Here is a 19567-nt window from a genome sequence, read left to right as displayed (position 1 = left end):
GTCCATGGACATCTGGAGAACTCATGGGAATTGTAGTCCATGGGCATCTGGAGGGCTCATGGGAATTGTAGTCCATGGGCATCTGGAGGGCTCTTGGGAATTGTAGTCCATGGACATCTGAGGGCTCTTGGGAATTGTAGTCATGGACATCTGGAGGGCTCTTGGGAATTGTAGTCCATGGACATCTGGAGGGCTCATGGGAATTGTAGTCCATGGACATCTGGACGGCTCTTGGGAATTGTAGTCCATGGACATCTGGAGGGCTCATGGGAATTGGTAATTGTAGTCCATGGACATCTGGAGGGCTCTTGGGAATTGTAGTCCATGGACATCTGGAGGGCTCATGGGAATTGTAGTCACATGGGCATCTGGAGGGCTCATGGGAATTGTAGTCCATGGACATCTGGAGGGCTCTTGGGAATTGTAGTCCATGGACATCTGGAGGGCTCATGGGAATTGTAGTCCATGGACATCTGGAGGGCTCATGGGAATTGTAGTCCATGGGCATCTGAGGGCTCTTGGGAATTGTAGTCCATGGACATCTGGAGGGCTCTTGGAATTGTAGTCCATGGACATCTGGAGGGCTCTTGGGAATTGTAGTCCATGGACACTGGAGGGGCTCATGGAATTGTAGTCCATGGACATCTGGAGGGCTCATGGGAATTGTAATCCATGGACATCTGGAGGGGCTCATGGGAATTGTAGTCCATGGACATCTGGAGGGCCGCAGTTTGACTACCCTGGACAACAGTTCTGTGCCAAACATCAGGGCAGTTGGTTGGATGTGCAGCAGTGGCTGAGGGCAGTGATCAAGCAGTGATCCTTGCTAAGGGTCAGCAACTAGTTTTACAGGAGGCTGCTTGGAAGAGGGAATGGAGAGTGGTGGATCGGGGCCCTCTCTGAAGGGCATGTCAGCAAATCCGGTTTCCACGCCCTCCTCTCGTTCTGGATTTCTTTTGGGAAGAGGAAACCAGCACTCCTTAGGGGGCCGGATTCAGCTCCAGGGCCCTCTGTTCCAAACCCGAAAGACGTTGGATTGTCATTCATTCTGTCTATACAGTAGTGCCTTTCATGTCGAAACCGCGCAGTGTTCCAATTGACCTTTTGCAGCGTTTATCAAAAAGGAAGGCTTCCCCCAAATGAGATTTAAACCTGCGGGTTGTTTTCTCGACTCCTGCCAATAATTCCCCAGACTGCCAGCTCTTTCCTTTTCTTTCATCCGCTTCCTCCTGGCTTCTTTCTTTCCCTTGAGCATCCTGAGAAGTAGACAGTGCAATTCCCCCCAGAGAACGGTATCGTTCTGAGCCCATTAAAGTCAATTTGCTTAGAAGAGTACAGCCATGGTTAGGATTGTTCCATTAGCCATTCTGGTTTGCCTACAAAAACTTGTGAGAAATTTCTGTTTGCGTATCCGTCCGTCCGTCCGTGTCCGTCCATGTCTGTCTGTTTATCTGTCTGCCTACCTACCTACCTGCCTACCTAAGAAACTCTTCTTTCCTTTCCTTTCCTTTCCTTTCCTTTCCTTTCCTTTCCTTTCCTTTCCTTTCCTTTCCTTTCCTTTCCTTTCCTTTCCTTTCCTTTCCTTTCCTTTCCTTCCTTTTCCTTTCCTTTCCTTTCCTTTCCTTTCCTTTCCTTTCCTTTCCTTCCTTCCTTTCCTTCCTTCCTTCCTTCCTTCCTTCCTTCCTATACATCTATCATCCTTCCTTCCTTCCTTCCTTCCTTCCTTCCTCCCTCCCTCCCTCCCTCCCTCCCTCGCCATCTACCCATCCCTCCCTCCATTATCTACCTACCTGCTTGCCTGCCTGCTTGCTCGTTGACTGTCTGCCTGCCTGCCTCTGTCTCTCTGTCTCTTTCTCTCATCTATCAACACCTTGTGCAGAGGGTTTCCCAGTCTTTGGCTCCCAATATGCCCTGGAGCATACCGCTTCTCTGCAAATGAGCATATGCACACGTCCCAAAGCCCTCGAAAGGGGCAGGGATCGGTAATGGAGCCGCATGGCTGCACATCTCTGACATACACACGCTCCCATGGGTTGCAGCGCTCCCTTCGAGTTCGGTGCTGTGCTTCGACCTTCAAGGTTGCGAGTGACGTGGGGCAGGAACGACGGGTCCCCCCAGTGCAGGGATCCTGTAATCTGTGCCATCCTGACTGCCTCCATCTGACCCAGTTCCGCAGGGCAGCCTGCCTTCCTCACGGCAGCTATGCTCTGAGTCACTTCAGCCACCACCCACTGGCTGCTCTTTAGGAGAAACAGGCCTGCAAAGAAACTTGGAAATAGTCAACACTCTCCGGGAGAGGAGTCCCTCCCTGGCGTTAAATAGAAACCTGCCGTCAGCCTCGGAAGACTTTCCTGGCTGTCCGGGAGGTACCCAGTCTTTCTTGTGCAAGAGGGTTAAGGAGGATTTTGCATCACGAGGCTGCTCTTCTGTTCTGCTTGCGTGCATGCAGAAACGTCATCGGTCCCTTGCAGGAGGCCTTGTGCACCTCTGGGCTGGTCAGAGCCTGTCCGCCTAGCCAACCTACCTTGCAAGGATGTTGTGAGGATCAGGTCCCCACTCTGCCATGGAAGCTCGCTGGGTGACGGTGGGCCAGTGGTATCCTCCACTTCACAGGGTAGTTGTGCAGATGAAGGGGAGAAGGGGAGAACATTGTAAGTGACTTTGTGTCCCCACTGGAATGAAAAAGAAGACGAGAAGGGCTGGGTTGTTTAATTCCCCTCTTTTCACTCTCCAACGCGGCTTGCAAACAACTTTCCCTTCCTCTCCCCGCAACAGATACCCTATGAGGTAGGTTGGCCTGAGAGATTTCTGAAAGAACTGCTGTGTGTGGACAGCTCTAAGAGAACTGTGACCTGCCCGAGGTCAGCCAGCTTGTTGCATGTGGAAAAATGGGGAACAGCCTCACCTACTTCACAGGGGTGTCTGTTGTGGGGAGAAGAAGGGAAGTCGATTGTAAATCGCCTTGCAACCCCTTTGGGTAGGGAAAAGCAGGGCATAAAAACCCACTCTCCTACTTCTTCTAACCGGATCTAGTTTGGCTCGGTTGGGGGAAGTTCTTTCTGCACCTGCCAAATTGCGTGTCCCAGACCCTGACAAACTCTTCCTGAACCCTGGATAACCAAGACCAGCTGATGATGCACGAGGCTAACCTTTCGATGGGGTTAGATCCGGGTGGCTCCGTTTCTCTGCCAGCTTTGGCCGGCCCTCCTTCCTGGTGCATCCTTTTCCATGACTTCTCTGCAAAGGGAAGGAGACTATTGTGCAGCAGGAAATGGGCCTGCCTGCTTCGGTCTCTCAGCCCTGCCTGGTTCTTGCCTCATTGTTTCCAGCTTCAACATCCTTCTGCTTCAAGGGCGCCCCCCCAGCCCAGTTTGGAGAAGCCAGATCCACCACAGCCCTGGCTGTCCGGCTTTGCGCAGGCTCCCACTTTGGCGGCGCATCCTGGCATGCCATCTAGCCTCGCCAAGGGTCTCGGGCGCAAAGGGGGACTGATGCGCGGCTGCCTGTGGCCATGAAGCCAAGGACCACAATGGAAACTTTGCGGAAAGCGCTGGGGAGGACCCAGAGCAGCCGAGCGGCAAGCAGAGAACGGGTAGGTGCTCAGACCCTGGTGCAAGGGGGGAAAAGAGGGTGCGGTTGCATTTCAAGCCGTTGGGTGTTTTTGGATCTCTCTGGCCAAACGGGCAGAGATGAACTTGTTAGTTTTTAAGAGGCCAGAGAAAACTGGCTGCCTTTCTGCCGCTGGCAAAAATAGCAGCTCTTCTGGAGCATCAGGAAAGGTTGCTTGTCCCGTTCCAAACAAAGAAAGACACCTCGTTTTATCCGTCCTTGCCACCCTCCCCATTTGAGAAAGAGCTTTTAAGAAAATAATTCTGGAGCCTGTCCCCCGGATCTCTCTTTCCACGCTGCTCTGCTTGGGAACCTCTGTTGTCATTTTCTTTTTTAAAAACACAAAGCTCTTAAAAGCCCAGATGGGGGAAAGCTGGCTGGCGGGATGCCATGTCAGCTCCTCGGGGCCGTTTCCTGACATGCTTCTTAAGGAGCAGCTCTTTTAGAATTTTTTCTTTTTAAAGGGATGTGGGAAGACGCGATGCTTGTCAGGCTCATGTAAGTAAGGCCGCTGTATGCTTGTCGGTCACATGTGCAGTTCCCCTGCAGGGTTGCCAAAGGACTCCTGCCTCCTGTCAAGTGGAACAGATAGCCCTTCAAACTACTGGTCCTAAAAAGCCCCGTCCGTAGAAAGTGGTACTACTTCTCTTTGCTTTCCTATCTGAAAGCCGATTCAGGGGAGTAGCCGTATTGGACTGAAGCAGCAGACCAAATTTGGAGTCCAGTGACTCCAGTGGCACATGCACATAAAAGCTTATACTTTGAAAATGTGTGCATGCACATGAAAGCTTATACTTTGAAGACTTGCGCATGCACATGAAAGCTTATGTGAAGATTTGTGCATGCACACAAAAGCTTATACTTTGAAGACTTGCGCATGCACACAAAAACATATGTTGAAAATTTGTGCATGCACATGAAAGCTTATACTTCGTTGGCCTTAAAGGCGCCACTGGTCTCAAGCTTTGTTCTGTCTTAAGGCTGTGCAGTCAGCAGAAGAGTTGGCTTTTATACCTCACTTTTCACTGCCTGAAGGAGTCTCGAAGCGGCTTACAATCGCCTTCCCTTCCTCTTCCCGCAACAGATATCCTGTGAGGTAGGTGAGGCTGAGAGAGAGCTTTGACAGAACTGCTCTGGGAGAACAGCTCTAACAGGACTGTGACTAGCTCGAGGTCACCTAGTTGACTGTGTGGAGAATCGAACCTGGCACTCCACAGATTAGAGTCTGCTGCTCTTAACCACTACACCAAGCTGGCCATTGAAACAGTATTATTTTCATCTGCCCAGCCAATAGGATCTTAGGAAGCCATGCTGGGCAAGTGCCATACTTGGCCTCACCCACTTCCTAAAAACATTGGCGGGTGCTAGGAAAAGTATTGGTAGGCGCCATGGTGCGCATGGACACCACACTGGGGACTCCTGAATTAGAGGCTCTGTCATGGCAGGTGTAAGGGAAGAGCTTTCTCTGCCTCTGACCCTGGAGAGCAGTTCTCAGTCAGTAGCAGGAAACTGCTGAACTAGTTATATAAGGCCGAATCGTATGTTGTTTGTTATCTTTATTAGTCTGCCATTTTATTATTGTTATATTTATTGGTCTGCCATTTTTGTTATTATCTTTATTGATCTACCTTTTTTATTTTGCTGTTATCTTTATTGGTCTGCCGTTTTTATTGTTGTTGTTATCTTTATTAGTCTGCCATTTTTATTGTTTGTTATCTTTATTAGTCTGCCATTTTATTATTGTTATATTTATTGGTCTGCCATTTTTGTTATTATCTTTATTGGTCTACCTTTTTATTTTGCTATTATCTTTATTGGTCTGCCGTTTTTATTGTTGTTAAGTTTATTGGTCCGCCATTTTTAAGTTCGCTGTTATGTTTAATGGCTTGTTTAAATGTGCATCTTTGATTCCCTGTTAGCTCCTGTGGAGATGTATAAATCCATCATACTCGGGATAGAGAGACAGTGTGATAGACAGGGGAGCTATTCAGCTGGACTGACTCATCCCATCTCACCCAAACACAGACAGGGCACCCCAGTTGAATAGGAGGGATGTTGAAAAACTGGAACGTGTCCAGAGGAGAGCAACAAAGATGGTGAGGGGTTTGGAGACCAAGACGTATGAAGAAAGGTTGGGGGAGCTTGGTCTGTTTAGCCTGGAGAGGATAGGACTGAGAGGGGATCTGATAACCATCTTCAAGTATTTAAAAGGCTGCCAGAGGATGGAGCAAAGTTGTTCTCTCTTGCCCCAGAGGGACAGACCAGAACGAATGGGATGAAATTAATTCAAGAGAAATTCCGTCTAAACATCCAGAAGAAGTTCCTGACAGAGCGGTTTCTCAGTGGAACAGGCTTCCTCAGGAGGTGGTGGGTTCTCCATCTTTGGAGATTTTTAAACAGAGGCTAGATAGCCATCTGATGGAGAGGCTGATTCTGTGAAGGTTCAAAGGGGTGGCAGGTGACAGTGGATGAGCGATAAGGTTGTGAGTGTCCTGCATAGTGCAGGGGGTTGGACTAGATGACCTAGGAGGTCCCTTCCAAGTCTATTATTCTATGATTCTAGGAGCTGGGTGGTGACAATTTTGGTAGGATTATTTTTACTGGTATGGAGATGGTATGAGGTTCTACATGGGGACATTTGGGAAGGATGTAGACTCCCATACTTGCCCCACCCCCCATTTTAAAGGTTCACTGAGTTGGGGGGTAGGATTTGAGCAGGGGCCTTTTCTTTTAGTACCTCCTCCCCCGTAGGAGTGCCAGCGTCATGTAGTGGTTAAGAGCGGAGAAATCTAATCTGGAGAGCCAGGTTTGATTCCCCCATTCCTCCACATTCAGCCAGCTGGGTGATCTTGGGTGAGTCACAGTTCTCTCAGAGCTATCTCAAGCTCACCTACTCCGCAGGGTATCTATTGTGGGGAGAGGAAGGGAAGGCAATGGTAAACCGATTTGGGATGCCTTCAGGTAGTAAAAAGCGGGGCATGAAAAACTTTCATATTAGTTGGATCCCTATTGGAACAATGTCATTTGATTACTCTACGCCAGGGGTGGGCAAACTGCGGCCCTCCAGATGTCCATGGCTGGCAGGAGCTCGTGGGAATTGTAGTCCATGGACATCTGGAGGGCCGCAGTTTGCCCACCCCTGCTCTATGCACTTAAAATAGTAATATAGTAATAGTAAAATATTAAAATAGGAATATAGTAATAGGAAGAAAAACCACTGACGAAAAAGCTACATTGAAAACGGCACAAATCTAGAGTCCGTTTGATTACTATTAAAAAGAAGAGATAAGATATACTGTATTGCCAGTCCTCTTCCTCCTCCTCTTCTTCTGCTGTAAGAATTGCCTTTCTGCTCTTGGGAAATCCCAGAAGCAGCTTTCCAGAAGAGCTGCAAATGCTGCATAAACAGGAAATGAGATGGCAAATCTAGGCTTGCGTCTGGTTCTCAGCTTTATCCGCCTTCTCCCGAAGCGAGCTGTCCTGCCCAACCGATAGCCCAGTCTTGATAGCCCAGTCATACGTGATCCCTCTAACCACTGTGCCACGCTGCCTTAATATTTCTATTACATTTCCATTTTTTTTCCCGCACTTCATTTATACCTCACTTTTGTCAGCTCTCCATTTTGTCCTCACAGAAGCTTTGTGAGGTAAAGTAGTCTGGGAGAGATTGCCTGGCTCAAGCAAGCTGCCATGGCAGAGCAGAGACTCGAACTCGGGTCTCCCAGAGCCTAGTATAACTATTCTAACAGTGACATTATGCTGGCTTGCTAATTCATAGTACAGCAATTCTAGGCTATAACAAACAGTTTATTATTATTATTATTATTATTATTATTATTATTATTATTATTATTATTATTATTATTATTATTATTATTTTGTTATTGTTATTCTTAGATTTATTTCCCGCCTCTCCCGACAGGCTCGAGGCGGGTCACAACAACTAACCCCATTAAAATTCCCATTAAAACATCAAACTACTAACATGTTATACAACTTAACAATGAATGAAGATGGCAATACAGTATATCTTATTGCTTTTTTTTACCAGTAGTCAAACAACCCAAACTGACTCTAGATTTGTACCGTTTTCAATGGAGTATTTTCATCAGTGGTTGTTTCTTCCTATTACTGTTTTAAGTGCATGGAGCAGGGGTGGGCAAACTGCGGCCCTCCAGATGTCCATGGACTACAATTCCCATGGGCTCATGGGAATTGTAGTCCATGGACATCTGGATGGCCGCAGTTTGCCCACCCCTGGCGTAGAGTAATCAAATGACATTGTTCCAGTAGGGATCCAACTAATATGTAAGGAGGATCAACTCCTTCACTAAATCTATAGTCTATTATTCTCTACTTCAGTTTTAACAATATATATATATTGGCCTTCATTCATTGTTAAATTGTATAACTGTTTGTTATAGCTTAGGATAAGTTCTTCTTCTTTGTCTTCTTCGCCGTCTTCTTCGCCTTCTTCTTCTTCGTCTTCTTCTTCTTCGCTGCTATATTCATCCTGAACAATCCTCTTCTCGTGGTGTACTCTCAATTTGATTATAGCAGGGGTATTCAAACTGCGGCCCTCCAGATGTCCATGGACTACAATTCCCAGGAGCCCCCTGCCAGCGTTCGCTGGCAGGGGGCTCCTGGGAATTGTAGTCCATGGACATCTGGAGGGCCGCAGTTTGAATACCCCTGGATTATAGCATTCAAGTGGGGGCTGGAGATCTCTTGGGATTACAGCTGACCTCCAGAGAACATAAATCATTTATTCCGCACACCCCAGAGAAATTGGCCGGTTTGGAAGGTGAATTATGGGGCATTATATCCTGCCAATATCTCTCCCTTCCCTAAACCTAACAAGTTGGCAACTGTATTATCTGTCAGTCTACTATCTAGCTCAGGGGTAGTCAAACTGCAGCCCTCCAGATGTCCATGGACTACAATTCCCAGGAGCCCCTGCCAGCGAACCCCTGAGCTCTTCCTCTAAGAAGCTCTGAACTCTCCCCTCTTTTTCCTCTCTGTATTTCAGGCATTTATTCTCCATCTTTGTGCCTTTAAAAAAAATCCAACATGACTAATAATTCAGTCATTCTGATTAAGGCATAAAGCAGTGTGTATATGACAGACAGACAGACAGACAGACAGACAGACAGACAGACAGACAGACAGACAGATTTGTTGCTGTTAGTTGTCGCCCTCCTTTTCGGCTCAGAGAGGTTTACATTATAACTCTCATATGCAGCACAATACAATGAACATTCAATATAAAACTTATTTAGCAGTGAACTTGTGTCAAACAGTGTCAAACAGTGTAATATAATAACTTAATACTTAATAACAACAGCAAACAGTGTGATGTAATAGTATTGAAAAACAGCAGTTTGATCAATTGATTGATTGCTCAATCAATCTCCACAGCAGTTTACAAGTCTACTTGTCTTGAGAGGTCTCTGGAACAGGCACGTTTTAACCCGTTTAAGAACATAAGCCAAGTTGGATCAGGACAATGGGCCATCCAGTCCATCACTCTGTGTCACACAGTGGCCCAAACCCAGGTGCCATCAGGAGGTCCACCAGCAGGGCCGAAATTCCAGAAGTTTTCTCACTGTTGTCCCCCTAACACCAAGAATACAGAACATCAGGCCAGCACCACCAGGGAGAAGACATACGATCTGTGGAAAGGCTCACACACGGGCCAGGAAAGGAAGGACACACCAAGAGAACATTTTCTCCATCTCCCCAAACACTAGAACTGTTCCTACTTTCAGATCACCCATTGAGCGCCCTGCTTGTGCTGTCCTCCCAGTCCGCAGATATAAGAACTTAAGAACATCTCGTCCAACAGCTTGTCTCACACCTGCTACCCAGATGCTAACAGCTGGGCATAGAGCACATGCTGTCTGTCAGCCACCCCCTGCCTATCTGCCTGCCCGCTTCCTAGCTTGTCTCCAGACCACCGGGACTGACCCTCGTGACCACAAAAACATGAGCCATCACTCAGAACAGAGGAATTGCGCCAGGACTCCTAATCCAAACAGGCCACACAGGCAGGGGCATCTTTCCCAGCTGCTCTGGTCATACTTGCATTCTGCAAAGGTTGAATGAAAAGTCAGGCATCGGATGGCACAGTGGGCAAAAGATGCCGTTGCAGACCAGGCAGGTAGCTTAAGCACAGGTAGCCTGACCCTGTTCCCTTGCATTTAATTGCATTTAATTAACAGGATGGAGAAACCTGTAGGAGGGGGTGGCCAAAATGTGGCTCTCCAGATGTCCAAGAGAGGCTCATGGGACTTGTAGTTCTTGGACATCTGGAGAGCCACAGTTTGGCCACCCTCAGGAGAACACTTCAGCTTTCCAGGATGCTCATTGAGTGCCCTCAAAGTCGCTGTTTTATTGCAAAGGAACTTCAGGAACAGACTAGAAAGGGGAATGGCTGAGTTGCAAGTTATTGCAGCACTCAGGACAATGGAATCTCCAGCGCTTAACAGGGATATTGGTTTCTTATCTCACTACATATGTGACCCTCATTCAGCCCTTACATCTGTATTCCCCCAGAAGGGCTGTATGCCCTTTTTAAATTTCTTATTTGGAATAATAGATTAGAATAGTAGATTGTAATGTAATGAATAGCAAAATGTAACGTAATTTGGAATGGTGGATTGGAATATAGTTCTCTGGTCCGGGGACAGGAGAGATAACTCTACACAGCCAATTGCCCCACATCAAAGAAGAAGATGCTGTAAGGTTGCATCCATGTTTCAGTGGACCTGGACGGAGCATAATGGCAGGGGTCTCAGTTTATTTACTCTCAGCACTCCAATTAAGGATACATCTGCCCATCAATCTCCAGTTTTCACATATGTATTTCCCTCACTATGTCCCCCACCCCCCGTGGAATAAAACCTAAACGAAGGTTAACCATATAAGCTAAACTTGTTATTCCTGCTTGGAATCTGCTAAACATCTTCATCACCCTGTGTGCTAATTTACCGTTCACCCTCTCTCTATATGTATTTGGATTTATAATTCCCATTTCACTATATCTGGGGAAGTGTGCAGGCACACGAAAGGCTGGACTTTGATGGGCTTGGAGAGGGTGGCGACCCGGGTGGGCGTGGGCAGAGCTATACACTGCTATTCTGTGCAATCACCCCACTTACTGGGGCTTTCGAACGGTAAAAAAGTTGAAGAGGAACCATGCCTAGGATTTCCCTGTACAAATATATTGCCAAATATCAGTGTAGCTGCCCCTCAGAGACAGCTTAGCTGGGCATCTATGCAATGGGGCGTGTAACCAGTCCTGCCATTCTGGCCACTCTGAGTGTAACGGTGCCTAGGTTTTCTGTATGCCACAGTCATGCTTTACAGCAGGGATCTGCAGCCTTTCTGAGCCTGTGGGAATCTCAGGGATCCTGGCACAGTGTGACAGGTGCAGCCGCAAAATTGCTACCTTCAGTCACACCGCAATGATACTTGGGTTGTGGTGGCAGCTGCGGCAGCAGCAGCAGCAGCAAAAAACCCCCACAAACATTCTAAAACATCTACACAGCCAATGAGAAGTCTTGCTTAGACAAAGCCCCACCTGACCTCACCCGTTTGGTGGGTGCCAGTAGGCGGGTGCCTGAAAGGCGTTTGATGGGTGCAACGGTGCCCATGGGCACCTTGTTGGAGACCCCTGATTTACACATGCCCTTTAAGAGCCAGTTTGGTGTAGTGGTTAGGAGTGTGGACTTCTAATCTGGTAAGCCAGGTTCGATTCTGCACTCCCCCACATGCAGCCAGCTGGGTGACCTTGGGCTTGCCACAGCACTGATAAAGCTGTTCTGACCGAGCAGTGATATCAGGGCTCTCTCAGCCTCACCTCCCTCACAGGGTGTCTGTTGTGGGGAGAGGAAAGGGAAGGCGACTGTAAGCCGATTTGAGCCTCCTTCGGGTAGAGAAAAGCGGCATATAAGAACCAACATTTCTTCTTCTTCAGTAATCTCAGGGGTCTCTCAGCCTCCCCTCCCTCACAGGGTGTCTTGTTGTGGGGAGAGGAAAGGGAAGGCGACTGCAAGCCGCTTTGAGCCTCCTTTGGGTAGGGAAAAGCGGCATATAAGAACCAACTCTTCTTCTTCTTCCTAAAATAAAACCAACAACAAAATACTTCACCAAGGAGAGGGGAGGGATCCGTTTCGAGACCGAAATGCAAAAACTGCACACTTAGCAGCTAGCCTTGGATACAGACCAGAAGGGAAATCCTTCTTCACATTTGTTTCCCATCAGCTTGAAAGCAGGAAGGATGGAGCTGGTGCCTCTGTGTGGCCGGCCGCAGGTCCATGCTCCTTGCAGTGAATTAGCAGTCCTGGCCATTGGGGAATTTCCACCTGTGGCTATTTATTTCTTTTCTCTCCAAGGGGCAAGTTGGATTAGGGAATTAAAAAACAACGTGATCACGATCAGTGCAAAACATCCAGTAACCGATGCAACAAAACTGGATTGCGGGGCGAGAGAAACGGTGACATGGAGCAAACCCCAATAAAATCCACCCATGAACAAAGCAATAAGAGGAGGAGGAAGGAGAGGAACTGCCTGTGATTTTTGCACAAAACAAACTACAGCCTTATTTCCTCCATGAAAGGAATGTTCTCCTGAGCAGTTCTGTTTTATTATATGCCCGTTCCCTTTAGAGCTCTGATTTGCCCAGGCCAGGCTAGCCCAATTTCGGAAGTTCAGCAGGCCCTTTGATGGTAGTTGCAACGCCAGGGGGGGCTAATGACAGACCACCTCTGAACCTTTCTTGCCTCGAAAGCCCCATAGGGTTGCAGAGTGGTAAGGCAGCAGACATGCAGTCTGAAAGCTTTGCACATGAGGCTGGGAGTTCGATCCCAGCAGCTGGCTCAAGGTTGACTCAGCCTTCCATCCTTCCGAGGTCGGTAAAATGAGTACCCAGCTTGCTGGGGGGTAAACGGTAATGACTGGGGAAGGCACTGGCAAACCACCCCGTATTGAGTCTGCCATGAAAACACTAGAGGGCATCACCCCAAGGGTCAGACATGACCCGGTGCTTGCACAGGGGATACCTTTACCTTTACAGAAACTAAGCAGTACCTGGATGGGAGACCACCAAGAAAGGCCATGGCTGTGCAGAAGCAGGCCTCTCTGCCCTGTTGTCAGCAGAAGCTGTTTGGATATGCAAGAACTGTGTGCATAACTGAGCAGAATATGAAGAGTGTCCTACAGGGGGCATTGGACATGTTTATTTAGCATAGATAGGCTAGAAACTTTCTGATAATTTTCAGATTATCTCCTCCAGTGTCCTGATTGGCTCAACAGGAGACTTCCTGCTTTTTTGAGTGCACATCCTCCCTGCTTGCCTCTGGGACAGCTGTCAATCAGAAGAACGACTGCTTACAACAGCTAGCTAGCTAGTTAGGTCTCTCTCTCTTTCTGCACGTAGCTGTTTCTCTTCTAAATTTAAAAAGCAACAACACGATTTTCTTTGTTAAGCAGCCTGGTGCTTTGCTTTCTCCACATATTCAAACTCTGCCACCAGAAGCCAACAGTGGCAAACCCCCTGAAAACATGAGGTTGACATAATTTGGCATGATCCCTCCCCCCGGCTTTATAAGAATTCTCTCCCAAATGGTTCCATTTTATACATTCTGTGAAGTGATTGGAGGGTGGGAGCCTTCCTGACTTCCATAGGCATGCTGTGCAGATTTGGAGGATAAAATTGGAGTAAGAAGATCGGTGCAGAGGGCAGGAACAGATGCGAACAGGATGAGGGCTAAAGAAATATTGCTTCAAACCGAAATTAAACTGTGAGTGCAGACACTTGGAGGTAGACAACCCTTACCCCACATAATAGCAGCTGGCTCAAGGGTCTGACGTTTGCCGCCTTAACTTTTTAGATTCACATGAGCTTGAGAGATTGCACAGTATGTTGTGTCGTTTTGACCGTCCGTAATTTGTTTTTTCGCTTTGTTTTGATTTTTTTTTTAAGTATGATACTGGTTTTCTTCTTTGTTCCGGATTTTATGGGATCAGCAGTTCTGTTTACAACTTTCCCCTCTCTGCAGTCTCTTGGGCCTTCTAACCAAGCCCTGGACCTAAGGCATACATTGTGAGTCAGTACCATGGAATGAAATGGCACTTCTTTTTTAGTAAACCTAATATGACAGGGGCTGCAAAAGGGGCAGCCCAATACATGGTCTCCTGGTCTATATGTAAAATGCCACCAAGAGGGCTTATGACAAGGTGACCAGGCGTCCCGAATCTGTCGAGACGGTCACGCTTTTAACCGAAATGTCCCGCTCCCCAGATGGCACCCAGCTTCTGGCACGGCTCTGCCCAGCTCCGGCGCTGATTGCTACCTCCTGCAGCTGGAGATGGAACTGAGTTGGAGGTGGGGCGGAGGTGCGTGTGCCCCCTGATGGCTGGGAGGGAGGGAGACGTTGGCCGACCGGCCGGCCTTGGAGTCGTCCTAGCTCCTAGGACGGTGAGCCCAGCCGGAGGGAGGCAGTCAAATGAGAAGCGGAAGTGTTGGAACATGGAGTTGGGGTCACTGTGGTGTGCAGGAAGTAGTGGGATTCTTGCGTTCTGCAGGGGTTGGACTAGATGACCCTGGAGACCCCTTCCAACTCTATGATTCTCTAGGTGGTTTATCATTACCCTCCTCTGTAGAGCCTTCCTCGGAGGTAGCCCACCCAAATACTAACCAGGGCTGACCCTGCGTTGATTCTGAGAACTGACAAGATCAGGCTATGCTGGGGAGGCCAAACTGCGGCCCTCCACATGTCCAAGGACTACAATTACCATGAGCCCCTGCCGGCATATTGTTCCCTCTCCCTCCCAGCACTGTTAAAAATCCAAAGATCCTTTCTGCCTTTCCAAGCAGGGAGGACGTTGGTAAACAAGGGCATCAAAGCTCCCGGAGATGTAATTAAAGCGACACTCTTCCCAGGAGGGGTTCCCGTCCTTTGATTGAGACTTCATGTGCAAAACATGGGGTTTTGCTTAACTGGTAATTTCTCAGGCCACGGGTTTGCAAGGCGGAGAGAGCGCGAACGCAAGCAGATTTCCAGGTTTCTTCTGATGTTCCCACATGGTCCCCAGCCCACTCTGAGCAGGGCTGGGAAACCCGAAGCAGGCGGAAAGGGTGGGGTGGCTGAGAAACGTGGAAATGAATGGGATCCCCAAAGCAGGAAAGGGAAACCAAGTGGTCTTGGATGAGCTCAGCTTTGCGGGCGGGGTGTTTGTGTGTGTGTGTGTGTGTGTGTGTGTAGGGAAGTCGGCAAATTGGGCCTGCCCCGTCACAATGAACTTGACAAGAGCTTGGTTTGCTCTCCAGCCCGCAGCCGTGCAAGGCCGGAGGTTTCTTTTCTGAAAAGTCCCACACTGATATCTTGACAGATCCTATTTTTGCATGCTGTTCCCGGCCTCCGGAGCCCGGCCCTGCTATTCTTAAGAGTTGACCAATTCCCATCTGGTTTCCTGCGCCTTGGAACAGAGTGTGCTGTAGGGATGGGAACCACCCAGCCCTTGCTCAATTCCGCCGCTTGGCAGGAAGTCAGGAATATCTACTGAGATTGCCTATAGATTAGATACAGCTTGTCACACGGGTAGTTGATCTATGTGCACTGCTAGGCATCTGGAAAGTAAAGCACATTTTTTTTCTGGAGGGATTTGTTGAAAGGAGAACAGGAGAGGGCCTTGCCCTGTACTTTTGCCTGCCCGAAATTCCCAGCTCTCCGCACACCCCTGTTTTGCCCCAGTTGACAATCATAGAATCATAGAGATGGAAGGGGCCACACAGGCCATCTAGTCCAACGCAGGATCAGCCCTAAGCATCCTAAAGCATCCAAGAAAAGTGTTTATCCAACCTTTGCTTGAAGACTGCCAGTGAGGGGGAGCTCACCACCTCCTTAGGCAGCCTATTCCACTGCTGAACTACTCTGACTGTGAAAAAATTTTTTCCTGATATCTAGCCTATGTCGTTGTACTTGAAGTTTAAACCCATTACTGCGTGTCCTCTCCTCTGCAGCCAGCAGAAACAGCATCCTGCCCTCCTCCAAGTGACACCCTTTCAAATACTTAAAGAGGGCTATCATGTCCCCTCTCAACCTCCTTTTCTCCAGGCTGAACATTCCCAAGTCCCTCAACCTATCTTCATAGGGCTTGGTCCCATCCATTAAGACCTGCCTCTCTCCAGCCTGGTTCTCTGTGCCCCCTGCTTGAAAGGAGAGACGGGTGGTGATGGCAGAAGGTACGCTGGCTTTTATACCCCGCTTTTCACTACCTGAAGGAGTCCCAAAGTGGCGTTCAAACGCCTTTCCCTTCCTCTCCCCACTTCCTGTATGTCACGGCTTGGAGCATTTTTCTTCCTGCTTGTTTCTCATATCAAAGTGGAACAAGAGGTTACCAGCTGAGGGATGAGGTTTGGTGAGGGTTGCCAGCTCTGGGGTGGGAAATAGCTGGAGCTCTTGGGGGCGGAGCCTGAATAAGGTGGGGTTTGGGGAGGGAGGGACTTTGACGGTCTATAATGCCATAGAGTTTACCTTCTAAGTGGCCATTTTCTCCAGGGGAACTGATTTATGTCGCCTGGAGGTCACTGGTAATCCCAGGAGATCTCCAGCTGCCACCTGGACGTTGGCAACCCTAAGCTTTGTGTTTTGGCCTCTGGCACATTCTCTGCTCCTCTTTCAGTGTGAAAAGGGCTTTTTGTGGGGAGGGAGCGGGAGTTGTGTGAATGTTTCTCCCCCTCCGTCTCTCTGCTCCATTTCCTACGTTTTACTCTGTCTTTGGTTCCCTCTGCGCATTGACATGCATAGGCCAAAGCACATGAGTTAAAATATTGTGTCATTCATTAATCAGAAAGAGAGAGAGAGAGAAGGAAATAAATCCACCAATTTATGTCAGATCTCCAAAGGGAATTCAGAACTGCACTTCGTGACTTAAGCCTAGGGGTCTCTTGGTTTCTCTTTCTCTGTCTAAAACATTTTAAATTATGCTCTCTTTCTCTCTCCCTCTCCCTCTCCTCCTGACTCTGATGGAAACTTGGACAGAACTGCTTGGCAGACCCTCTTTTATTTATTTTGGTAATTATACCTTGCTTTTCTCCCCCACAGAGACTGAAGGCAGCTAGGGGCAACCTTCTCCCCCACTCCATTTTATCCTCACTGCAACGACAATCCTGAGGAATAATAATAAGAAGAGTTGGCTTTTATACCTCACTTTTCACTACTTGAAGGAGTCTCAAAGCGGCTTACAATCGCCTCCCCTTCCTCTCCCTGTGAGGGTAGGTGAGGTTGAGAGAGCTCTGAGAGAACAGGGACTGGCTCAAGGTGGAGGAGCTGGCTGCATGTGGAACTCAGCTCTCCAGATTAGAGGCTGCCACTTCTAACTACTCCATCAACTGGCTGACCAGCCTGAGGTCACTCGGTGAACTTCCATGGCAGTAATGGGGGGGGCATTTCACTGCAGGGGGGGTAGTCAAACTGCGGCCCTCCAGAGGTCCATGGACTACAATTCCCATGAGCCCCTGCCAGCGAATGTTGGCAGGGGCTCATGGGAATTGTAGTCCATGAACCTCTGGAGGGCTGCAGTTTGACTACCCCTGAGCTAGAGAGCCAGACTAAGAATCTAGAAGACCCAGGTTCAAAATCCCACTCTGGGGATAACCTTGGGTCAGTCACATGCTTTCTTTACCTAGCCTACCTCACAGGGCTGCTGTGAGAACAAAATGGTAAGCTACTTTGGATCCCCATTGAGCAAACAAAAAGCACACTATAAATATTCAGATACGATAATACCTGCCTGCTCTCAATCTGCATGCTTTCATCCATATTTTATCGTCTTTAACTTTGCCCCTTGGTAACCCGGATTCTCAGAAGCCGAAAGTATTATGCAAAACGAGCAACAGCAGTGCCCCTTGACTTAATGCATGCCAGCGGTTATTGGGGCTGCAGGTTATGGTGTCGAGATTTCGATAGTTTTGGGAGCAGGAATCCAAGCGAGACAGCCACGCAATGCAGCCCTTCACAGGGCACAGGACAGGGCTGTTGTGCAGCTAGGGAAAACTTCTCTGCCAGGGCCACAATAGCGGGCACTCTTTGTGCTGCAATGTGACCGAGCCATGTGAGTAAACATGTTGTTCTGGACTGACTGAGAGCAGGGAAGGAGGCAGACCTATGGCATAGCACCTCGTGGGCTCTGGTTACGAAAGATCCAGTGTCCCGCCAGCTCCTTGCCTTGGTTAACCTCCTCGCCCACAAGCAGAGGCTTTGGCCTGGACCAACCTCACCCACTGTTTCCTTACCGGCTTGGTGTCGCGTTCAGAATGCCGGTATGCTAGGAATTTGACCTGCCATTGCAGAAGTGGCTTGTTTGGGAGCGTTCTCTCTCCCTGTGTCTAGATATAAGATTTCACTTTGTAGATTTCTCACCAGAACAGTGTAGAAAGAAAAGGGGGAAAAAGCCAAGACTTCTCCATCTCTAGGTGCTAGGAGCTCACCTGACAAATATTTCCCAAACTAGGTTTGGGTGGGTAGCTGTGTTGGTCAAAAGTAGCAGAATACGTTATTACAACACTCAAACGATGGAATCCCCCAGGACTCAACAGAGATATGGGTTATCTAATCTCACTACATATGCTAACCTCAGTCAGCTCTTATATCTGCTTTCCTTCCAATCCCCTCTTCGTCTTTTGTTTGTTTGTTTGTTAACCACCCTCCCTTGTGGCTCAGGACAGTTCATTTAATTTCATTTGGGACAATGGGACTGTAATGTAATTTAGAATTTAACTCTCTGGTCTTAGGACTGAGACTGAACTCAGCATGGCTTGTCCCTTGTGGGATGCTTCCATACTTGGGTGGAGACACATGGGGGTCTTCTTTTAATTACTTAGGTTCACAATTGGGAAAGCTTCTGCTATTAATCACTAACCTTAACATTTTTATTCCCCTTATGTTTTTGTGGATGGCGATTGAACCCAAAGGACTGATGAACTAGCAGGGCATTATTTGTTATTCATTATGCTGCATCTTTGTCGGATAGCTTCGTGATGCCGCTTCCTAATTTACTGCTTATTTATTTATTCGTTTGTTCGATGTTCGATTTTCACCCCACGTCTTACGAAACACAACGAAATTTACTCTCTCCTTACGTTATTCTTTCCTTCATTGTCTGAGGAAGTGTGCATGCAAATGAAAGCTGACACCTTGAATAGAACCTTGGTTGGTCTTCAAGGTTGGTCTTCAAGGCTATGATGTCTCTGCAAAGCCTGATGCTGGACCTAGGTGGCCTCTTGTGTCACGTTTACAAGGGGTGTTTGGCTAAGTGCAACTTTGTACACAGAAGGTCATTGGTTCAATCTCCCATGTCGCTCTCTCGTTAAAGAAGAAAAGTTGGTTCTTATAGGCCACTTTTCTCAACTCAAAGGAGTCTCAAAGCGGCTTACAGTGGCCTTCCCTTTCCTCTCCCCACAACAGACACCCTGTGAGGGAGGGGAGGCTGAGAGAGCCCTGATATTACTGAAGAAGAAGAAGAGTTGGTTCTTAGATGCCGCTTTTCTCTACCCGAAGGAGGCTCAAAGCGGCTTACAGTGGCCTTCCCTTTCCTCTCCCCGCAACAGACACCCTGTGAGGGAGGTGAGGCTGAGAGAGAAGAGTTGGTACTTACATGCCAGAAGGAGTCTCAAAGCTGTTTATATTCGCCTTCCCTTCCTTTCCCCACAACAGACATCCTGTGAGGTGGGTGAGGCTCAGAGAGCCCTGATATTACTGAAGAAGAATAAGAGTTGGTTCTTATATGATGCTTTTCTCTACCCAAAGGAGTCTCAAAGCGGCTTACATTCGCCTTCCCTTTCCTCTCCCCACAACAGACACCCTGCGAGGTGGGTGAGGCTGAGAGAGCCCTGATATTACTACTCGGTGAGAAAGCCTGGTTTAATTCTTGTTCTTTCGTTCATTCTGTGAGC

The 19567-nt window shown here is 48.2% G+C and overlaps 1 protein-coding gene across 4 annotated transcripts in view; it reads left to right on the top strand.

Moving 5' to 3' along the window:
* The window catches only part of TNS2 (tensin 2), a 115683-nt gene that overhangs the window by 27179 nt on the left and 68937 nt on the right, over window positions 1-19567 (top strand). The window contains exon 1 of one of the 4 annotated variants that reach the window (XM_077329239.1): window positions 3349-3592. The exons of the other annotated variants lie outside the window; for them this stretch is intronic. Coding sequence (XP_077185354.1) covers window positions 3512-3592 — 81 coding nt within the window. The 5' untranslated portion in view covers window positions 3349-3511. Of the gene's footprint in view, window positions 1-3348; window positions 3593-19567 lie in introns of those variants that run through there. 4 annotated transcript variants of the gene reach the window in all.

Source organism: Paroedura picta, chromosome 3, assembly GCF_049243985.1.
Source record: "Paroedura picta isolate Pp20150507F chromosome 3, Ppicta_v3.0, whole genome shotgun sequence".
NCBI classification, from domain to species: Eukaryota; Metazoa; Chordata; class Lepidosauria; order Squamata; family Gekkonidae; genus Paroedura; species Paroedura picta.
The sequence above is the reverse complement of the archived record's forward strand: the minus strand, read 5'-3'. Positions and strand labels throughout refer to the sequence as shown.